The 9,958-nt window shown below is 38.0% G+C and overlaps 1 protein-coding gene across 1 annotated transcript in view; it reads right to left on the bottom strand.

The window, feature by feature from the left end:
- Positions 1 to 4,213: 4,213 nt before the first annotated feature.
- The window catches only part of LOC122797914 (zinc finger protein 84-like), a 291,604-nt gene continuing 285,859 nt past the window's right edge, over positions 4,214 to 9,958 (bottom strand). Inside the window, exon 4 of the mRNA XM_044066432.1 lies at positions 4,214 to 6,840. Coding sequence (XP_043922367.1) covers positions 4,379 to 6,840 — 2,462 coding nt within the window. The 3' untranslated portion in view covers positions 4,214 to 4,378. The remainder of the gene's footprint in view (positions 6,841 to 9,958) is intronic.

The raw sequence follows: 9,958 nt of genomic DNA, 5'->3' as shown, positions 1-9,958 counted from the left end.
TATAAACTCTGTCGGCGTCAATTCCCATGTATAGTTTATACGTCATTGGAAGACAAGTTACTGGTCTATAATTTTTAGGGTAGCTTGCAGGTTCACTCAAGTAAAATCATTGTTTATTCTGTTGTTAACCAGTGTGGTGACTGTACATATAAATAGTTCTTACTCATGGCTAAATCCTCGTGCAAAGATGTTAATACTTTTAGCCGAAAGTTAGGTACTGTATCTGGGCCTGGGGTTTTCCAATTAGAGGCTTTTTTAACTTTGTTTCAATCTCTCTGGCTGTTACTTCATCCCATTTCATATCCTGTACCTTTAACTCTCTTATTTTTTCTTTTACTTCTTCTAGCCATTTAGCATCTTTCTTATGTTCCATAGGATCTTCATAGATACTTCTCCAAAATGTATCCATTTCTTGTTGTTTTGGTGGTCTTTCACTTCCTTTTACCTTGTTTCCCAATTCTCTATAAAATTTTTTTGGGTCATCAATAAATTGCTTATTTTGTACTTTTCCTTTTATATTTATCTTTGTATCTTCTAAGTCTTTTCACCTGTGCTGAAATTTTTAGTTTATTTCTGACAGTACATGATAGATTCTGGACTGTTCTAGTAGTGTGCATTGCTTTTATCACATCCATCTTTCTTAGTATTTTTTTTTATCTGTTCCCTTTTCTATAATCTTCTAACAGTGACACTTCTTGTCTTAGCTGCTTTATAGTTTTCTCCATTAAATATCTCCTTGATGATATTCACTTTCACCCCTTTCCCTGGCTATCCTGTGTTCCTGTGGTAGAATATTCTCAGTTATTAATTTAGCAGCGTAGTAATATATTGTTTACTTCTGTTATATCGCATGGCTCTCTACAGACAGTCCTAATTACTGTGTTCATTTGTTTTATCAAGCTTCTGACTTTTGGGGTTTTATTAACCTTCTGCAGTCTATTTCTCTCATTGATCTTGATATATTTGTCTTTGTTTATTAAATCAAGTGACTCTTTTCTTAGCTCCTTTTCTTCCATACTGAAGACACATCCCTTGTTTTCCATTTCCTATGGGCATTCAGTAGAAAGTTCTATAGCATCTTCCTGTGGTACATTCTCTTCAGTTTCATCCTGTGTCATCTGTTGTTCTGTCATATGGGAACTCACTGGCCTATCACTCCTCAACATTGACTGTATCAGAGTTTCTACAGTTTCCTGTTCCTTTCCTTGCTGTCTAGCTTCAAGTGAACGTTTATACTGGTTTCCTGTGGAAGGCTCCAAAATATCTTGATATGGCACCTGACCAATTGCTTCCTGTTCCACTGGTTTCCCCTTAATTTGGATATCCATTGCTCTATCCTGTTGTGGTGCTTTGTGCATTAGATTTTCTACACTAAATCCTTCTCTTTGCAGCTGCTCCATAACTTAAATTTCTATTTCTTTGACGTCTCCATTACTAATCTCTTTTTCTACTTTTCCTCTTAGTCTTCTTATTTTTTGTATTGCAAAGTTTTCCATATCCTGATTCCTTTGCCTGTATTTCTCTTCAAATATCTTTCTGGCCATGTGGATATGCTGATGGCACTTCATACTGTTCTTCTGTATAAAACTCTTGTCACACATGGTACATTATAGGGCTTCTGCCTTTTTTTATTTCTCCAAGTGTTTTGGGTTTCTAATACCATGATGGGAATGGACCCCATTCCTAAGTCAAAGTACGATTAAAGTTCATGAAATTAGTATTGTTTCACTCTTTGATGTCAGCCAGAAGTGTTCACCGCAGCACCCGCAATGTGCCCAGTAATGACTCCTATTGCAATTTGTACGGTGTTACATGAATTGGTAACATATCTAAATACGATCGATCTATCCTGTTGCGGTGCTTTCTTCATTAGATTTTCTACAATAAATCTTTCTGTTTGCAGCTACTCATTAACTTCAAATTCTATTTCTTTGACTTTTCAACTACTAATCTCTTTTTCTACTTTTCCTCTTAATCTGGCCACATGGATATGCTGATGGCAATTCATACTGTACTTCTGTGTAAAACTCTTGTCACATGTGGTACATTATACGGCTTCTGCCTTTTTTTTTTATTTTTCCAAGTCTTTTGGGTTTCTAATATCATGATGGGAATTGAGCCCTTTCCTAATTCAAAGTACGATTAAAGTTCATGAAATTGGTATTGTTTCACTCTTTGATGTCAGCCAGAAGTGCTCTTTGCAGCACCCGCAATGTGCCCGGTAATGACTCCTGCAATTCGTATGGGGTTACATGGATTGGTAACATATCCAAATACAATTGTAAATTATTTTTTATTTGAAGCTTCTGACAGTTTTTCTTGTGGAAGTATTTTTCTTTCCTCTAATTTGTCTCTTAACCATTTCATATATCTTGTGTCTGGAAATTCAGGGCTTTTTACATAATAGTAACAATACATAATTTCTTTCATATCCTCAATAGTCCACTCTATCATCTTTATGGCTCTTCTTTGGTCAATTAATTTTTGTGGACTGCTACTTCCTTCTACAATGGGGGTATCATCTCCCTCAACCTGGCCTGGCCCCATTGTAGGAATGTTTCTGTATTTTGAGGATTCTACAGTGTAATTTTTTCCAGTCCTGGCACCAGTGCGCCTACCTTGACTGGGAACTTTTTTATCCTGGGTCTTATACACCCAGCTATCTTTTTTTGTTTTTGACTTACTTCTGTCCATGATATATGCTATATAAATATAGTATATATATCAGTGTCGCCTTGGTGAGATTTTGTAAAAACAGGGTCCACTTCACGAAGGTACTCACTAAGACTTAAGGATGAATTCAATTTCAGCACTACTACTCTCCTTTGCTTGCTGACTTTTCATCTCTCCATTACGACACCCTTTCTCTCCAGTGTGTGTATATTGGTGTTTTACCATGCTAACCTTCTGTGCAAAACTCTTGTCTTACATGGCACATTTGTAGGGTTTGTGTTCTGTGTGGATATGCTGATGAAGTACCATAGTCATTTTCCATGCAAACCTTTTGTCACACACACTGCATTGGTAGAGTGTCTGTCTTTTTTAATTTCTCCAAGTCTTTTGGGTTTCTAATACCATGACGGGAATGGACCCCATTCCTAAGTCAAAGTACGATTAAAGTTCATGAAATTAGTATTGTTTCACTCTTTGATGTCAGCCAAAAGTGCTCATCACAGCACCTGCAATGTGCCCAGTAATGACTCCTCCTGTAATTCGTACGGTGTTACATGAATTGGTAACATATCTAAATATGATTGTAAATTCTTTTTTATAAAATCAGTTGCTCGTACTACTATTGGAACTGTCTGGGTGTCTTTCTTCCACATGACTCTCGTTTCTGCCTGCAGATCCAGGTATTTTAAGACTTTGTGTCTCTCTGTATGCAAGACACTGTAGTCACAGGGTGTGGTGATTTCAGTGATCAATGCTACTTTGTCTTCTTTTCTTGGGCCACTATATCCAGTTTTCTAGCATCTATCTTTTGAACTATTGGTATTGGGTGATCCCATGTGATATAAACTTCAACATTTTCTATGATTCTTTGTGGCTCATGTTTCCAGTGTTTTTCAGCCACTTTGATACCATAATATTTGCACAATCTCCAGTGTAACAGTCTCGCCACATTATTATGCCTTGCAGTATACCGTCCCTCTGCCATTAGAGAGTCGCAACCAGCAATAAGGTGTGTGACTGTTTCCAATTCGGTTTTACAAAACTTACATGTCTGTTTCTCCCACATGTTCAATGGACTTTGTAAACCAGTGGGTACGAAGCCCACTATCTTGGGCTGCCAGTATTAACCTTTCATTTCTTGATGTAAATTCACATCTCTTTAACCATTCCTGTGTTCGTTCTTGATGAACATGAGGCTCTTCAGGTTTTCTATACTTACAACTATATTTATGTTTTTTCCACATTTCTTGCCTTCTCATCTGGTCCTTCACCTTATATTCTTTCTTTTGTTTTTTTAGCACATTCAGTTGCTGCCTGGTTTTTATCTTCCTCCGGTATAATTTCCATTCCTGCTTGATGTCACTATGCTTCTGCTAAATTAAGCAGAGATGTTATCATAAATTTATTCTCCTCATGTTTCAAAACTTTCACTACATTTGGATCCTGTGAGGTCAGCAGATATGTGTGGGGTCCCATGATTGTAGATCTATACATGTAATCAATTTCAAGGAGGCCCATCCATCCTTCGGAGTGGGAAATATATAATCTTGGTATACACTGATTTTTATAAATCATTTGGTAAGCATGAAGCACCCTTCTTGTTCTAATATCCAATCTACCCAACACTTTTTTGGGCCAGTCAATCACTCCAAAACTATAAGTTTGGACAGGAAGAGCAAATTGATTTATGGCTTGGATCTTGTTCCTAGATGTCAGTGCTGTTTTCAGGATTGGGGATGAATTCAACTTCAGCACTACTACTCTCATTTGCTTGCTGACTTTTCATCTCTCCATCAGGATCCCATTTCTGTCCACTGTGGGTTCTTTGATGAGCTATCAGATTACTCCACTGTGCAAAACTCTTGCCACATGTGGCACATATATATGGTTTCTGCCCCGTGTGCATATTCTGATGCCTGTACATATTACTCCTGTGCCTAAAACTCTTACCACATGTGGCACATTTGTAGCTTTTCTGTCCAGTGTGGGTACTCTGATGACTTACCATCTGACTCTTCTGTGCAAAACTCTTGTCACAAATGGGGCATTTATAGGGATTCCCTCTAGTGTGTACACGTTGGTGTTTAACCATACTACCCTTCTGTGTATAAGTATTGTCACACATGGTGCACTTATAGGGTTTCTGCCCCATGTGTGCATTCTGATGCCTATGCATATTACCCTTGTGCCTAAAACCCTTACCACATGTGGCACAGTTGTAGTTTTTCTGTCCAGTGTGGGTCCTCTGATGACTTACCATCTGACTCTTCTGTGCAAAACCCTTGTCACACATGGTGCATTTATAGGGCTTCTGTCTACTGTGGGTACTTTGATGAGATATCATATGACTCTTCTGTGTAAACCTCTTGTCACACAGACTGCATTTGTAGGGCTTCTGTCCACTGTGGATTCTTTGATGAGATATCACATTACTCCTCTGTGTAAAACTCTTCTCACACATGGTACATTTATAGGGCTTCTCTCTAGTGTGTATAAGTTGGTGTTTAACCATGCTATCCTTCCGTGCAAAAGTCTTGTCACACATAGTGCAATTATATGGTTTCTGCCCGTTGTGTGTATTCTGATGCCTATATATATTATTCCTGTTTCTAAAACTCTTACCACATGTAGCACATTTGTAGTTTTTCTGTCCAGTGTGGGTACTCTGATGACTTACCATCTGACTCTTCTGTGCAAAACTCTTGTCACATATGGTACATTTGTAGGGCTTTTGACCACTATGAATTATCTTATGTAGTGTTATAGTCTTTCTACTTCTAAAACTCTTACCACATGTAGCACATTTGTAGTTTTTCTGTCCCATCTGGGTACTCTGATGACTTACCATCTGACTCTTCTGTGCAAGACTCTTGTCACACATGGTGGATTTATACGGCTTCTCTCTAGTGTGTATAAGTTGGTGTTTAACCATGCTATCCTTCCGTGCAAAAGTCTTGTCACACATAGTGCAATTATAGGGTTTCTGCCCCTTGTGTGTATTCTGATGCCTATACATATTATTCCTGTTTCTAAAACTCTTACCACATGTAGCACATGTGTAGTTTTTCTGTCCAGTGTGGGTACTCTGATGACTTACCATCTGACTCTTCTGTGCAAAACTCTTGTCACACATGGTGCATTTATAGGGTTTATGCCCTGTGTGGATATGCTGATGAAGTACCATAGTCCCTTTTCTTGTAAACCTCCTGTCACACACACTGCATTGGTAGGGCTTCTGTTCACTGTGGGTACTTTGATGAGATAATGTATTACTCCTATGTGTAAACCTCTTGTCACATACACCACATTTGTAGAGCTTCTGTCCATTGTGGCACCTTTGATGAGATATCATAATACTCCTCTGTGCAAAACTCTTGTCACATATGGTACATTTGTAGGGCTTCTGACCACTATGAATTATCATATGTACTGTTATAGTCCTTCTACTTCTAAAACTCTTACCACATGTGGCACATTTGTAGTTTTTCTGTCCAGTATGGGTACTCTGATGACTTACCATCTGATCCTTCTTTGCAAAACTCTTGTCACACATGGTACATTTGAAGGGCTTCTGTCTACTGTGGGTACTTTGATGAGATATCATATGACTCTTCTGTGTAAACCTCTTGTCACACAGACTGCATTTGTAGGGCTTCTGTCCACTGTGGATTCTTTGATGAGATATCATATTACTCTTCTGTGTAAAACTCTTCTCACACATGGTACACCTGTAGGGTTTCTGACCAGTATGAATTATCATATGTACTCTTAAAGTCTTTCTTCTTGCAAAACTCTTGTCACATGTGACACATTTGTAAAGCTTCTCTTTATTGCATATCTGCTTATGTAATGCCATTGTATTATTCTGTATTTTCCCACTGTGAATTAATTGATCAGTTAAATCATTAATATTGAATGTTACATTGTTGTTGTGATTAAGCTGACTGCATGCCATGTCCATGGGAGTTTGTGGATGCATTTCTAGTTTGTTTGGTTTTATAAGTCCATCATCACTTTCCTTGCAGTTATGTCCAGTTTCAGAATGCACTGCATTTTCCCTTGTGAGTGACATCTTATCGAACAGAACTTTATTAAATTCAGCATCCTGGGGTTTCTCATAGGATGACTGAAGACTCTGGATCTCAGAGAAATCTGTATCCCTGTTGACTTGAAAGAAAAAAAAATTGTGTAAAAACACGCTTTCTTACCGTAAGGCTTATATAGTAACTTTATTACTGCGTCCTCACAAAATAATTTTTTTTTAATTTCTAACTGTAGTAAACAAACAATGGACTGTTGTTACAAAGAATTACAATAATGAATGTCACAAAACTCTACACTCTCATTATACCTCACTGCTCCTTTGAAATACATTTAACAATGCCATTTGGGTGTCTGCTTTTCTTATTTCTGCTAATGACTTTCCAAGAGTTCATCTGGTGCACTTGCCATCTTACTGTTCCTTATAAAATAAATTCCACCTATTTAGCCCCAACTTCATTTAAAAGCATCATGGGTGTATTTGGACATAAATCTTTACCCAGGAACCAGGAAAACGCTAGTATAATTATAGTTACAATAAGAGAAAAGAGTACATTATATTTAAATTTCTAAAGTAATAAACTCCACTACTTTCCAATACAGTAGATTTAATCATTTAAAATCCTCTATAATGTTAAAGGCAAAAAAATGTTATGATGGTGTAAATCCCCTGTTGCATTTGACATATTTAGGAGCTAGTAAGTAGTAGGTATTAAACAACTAGACTGCATGCCTTAATTTTGCTACAGCATGCGCTCTGCCTCTGATGGAATAGTAAGAATGCTTGTCCATAGGTTTGCACGTTCATAGTTGTATACTAGGCTATTTACCACTAGGGCCTTTATAAGCCTAGCTGTGCAATCCATCAGAGCTGTGTCCCTAACTTCATGGACTTTTATTAGCAACTGGTATGACAGGAAGTTTACAAAGGTTATGTCAGGGATATTTTAGTTTTGGCATTACTTTCTGCCTCTGTCTATCAGAGTCATGTTTAATATTTAAATATTTTTCAGATTAATGATTTTATGCATAAACTATATTTTGTGGGAGACTCTAAAATTTTATATTTATTTATTTTTTTATTTATTTTATATTTGTTGACCAGGTTTGTCCGACTGGGCTACAATTGCCCATTTTCAGCGGAGGCCTGAGGAGAAAAGCTCCAACAGAAAAATAGAAATTTTACATATTGAGTACATATAGAATACATTCATCAGCACCACAGATTACTGCATTACAGTGCCACACATTACATTCATCAGTACCACAGATTACTGCATTACAGTGCCACACATTACATTCATCAGTACCACACATTACTGCATTACAGTGCCACACATTACATTCATCAGTACCACACATTACTGCATTACAGTGCCACACATTACATTCATCAGTACCACACATTACTGCATTACAGTGTCATACATTTCACTGTGGCAAGTGAAATACATATAGAAATGAATTCAGAGGGATACATTCATAATTACATATTTTATACTTAATAGTGCAATAGTTACACAGCTGAAATATTTTACTAGTTATGTTTGTACACTGATGTAGTGAATGAAGATAAAGTGGTAAGTTTGTTTATTGAAGGGCTGTAGAAGGTTATAGGGGAGTGTTTACGGGGGTAAATACATTGGCAGGCCCATTTTTCATGAAGGTATTTTTTGTAGTGGTTTTGAAATGACTGGGATGTTCAAGGGATCTTATATCTAGTGGTAGGCTATTCCAGGCCTTGGAAAGGTTAAAGCTATAGACTAGGTGACTCATTTTAGTCCTTGGTTTGTAGATTTGGAATAGGCCTTGTTCAGAACTGCGTAGTAGTCTAGTGGGTAGGTAATGACAGATTAGAGCTGAGATAGTTGGACAGAAAGAGGGTTTATAGAGAATGGAGTGAATAATCTGAAACTGATTACACTGAAGCAGGTTAGGTAATTCTAGCCAATTTAGTTCTTTTAGTGAGAGGCAGTGATGGGACTTGTAAGAATTTTGGGCAGCAGATCTGGAAATCCTGTTATAAATTGTTTCTAACTTGTTTAGTAGTCCAGTGTTGAGGCTGGTGAGAATTTGGGAGCTATAGAGTAAAGTGGGTAAGAGGTAGGAATTTGAAAGGGTTAGTTTTGCTGTTTTGGTAAGATAATTTTTTGTTTCTATAGAGGAGACCTAGCTTGAGATGTGTTTATTGGATACATCAAAGGTTAGTCTATAGGTTCATAGGTTGGTACAAGGCTATCAGCCTAGTATAGAAGCCTAGCCATAACAATTCCCTGGCTATTTCTTCCCACACTATTTACTTCCCTATCATCAATAGTAACACCTAAGAGTTTTGTACTGGTGTCCACCTGTTGTTGTTTGTCTTTTTGGCTTTTCCAGGTTAGGGGTCGCCACAGCAGAACTCCGGTCTGCTAATGACTGGCAGTTGATTTTTATGGTGCCGAGTTGCCAGCCCGACGCCCAACCTTCAGCGAAGGCACACCCATTCACGCATGTCTTTCGGAGGCCACTCGACCACAGGGAGGACATGCAGACTCCACACAGAAGGCACTCCAGTCGAGAATCTAACAGGAGAACCTCTTGCTGTGAGGCAACAATGCTACCGCTGTACCACCTGTATTTGAGTATTATTTTGTGACAATACAGAGAAGGAAGACTTTATGTGGTTAAGGTTTTTAGGGAGAAAGAATAGTAATTTGGTTTTCTTTGGATTAAGGATAAGTTGGTTTTCAGATAGCCAGTTTTCTACACAGTTAAACGAGGACTGTGTGTGTGATTTTAATTGAGTTGGTGATTCAGCAACAGTGATAAGTGTAGAATCATCTGCGTATTGTATCAGTGAGGATCCAGGACAGGAAGAGTAGAGAAGGTTGGTAAAGATGTCAAAAAAGTGGCCCAAGGATGGAGCCTTGTGGAACACCCGTTTTAACAGGAAGAAGAGGGGAGAAAGCTGAGAGCCATTTGACTGATTGGGGTCTATCAGAGAGATAGCTGTTAAACCAAGATATAGTGGATAGAGGGCAGTGTACGTTTGCTAGTTTAAGGAGAAGGAGTTTATGAGAGACTGTATCAAAGGCTTTAGGGAGGTTAATGAAGAGACAGGAAGTAAGTTTGTTACTGTCTCTAGCTAGTGATACAGAGTTTAGGAAAGACAGGAGAGCTGTAGTAATGCTGTGCATGGGACGAAAGCCATGTTGGGTAGGTGTGAGTAGATTTTCTTGCAGAAGGCAGTGTAAGACTTGAC

The sequence above is a fragment of the Protopterus annectens genome, chromosome 3.part1, assembly GCF_019279795.1.
Source record: "Protopterus annectens isolate FY-2018-M chromosome 3.part1, PAN1.0, whole genome shotgun sequence".
Classification (NCBI taxonomy): domain Eukaryota; kingdom Metazoa; phylum Chordata; order Ceratodontiformes; family Protopteridae; genus Protopterus; species Protopterus annectens.
The sequence above is the reverse complement of the archived record's forward strand: the minus strand, read 5'-3'. Positions and strand labels throughout refer to the sequence as shown.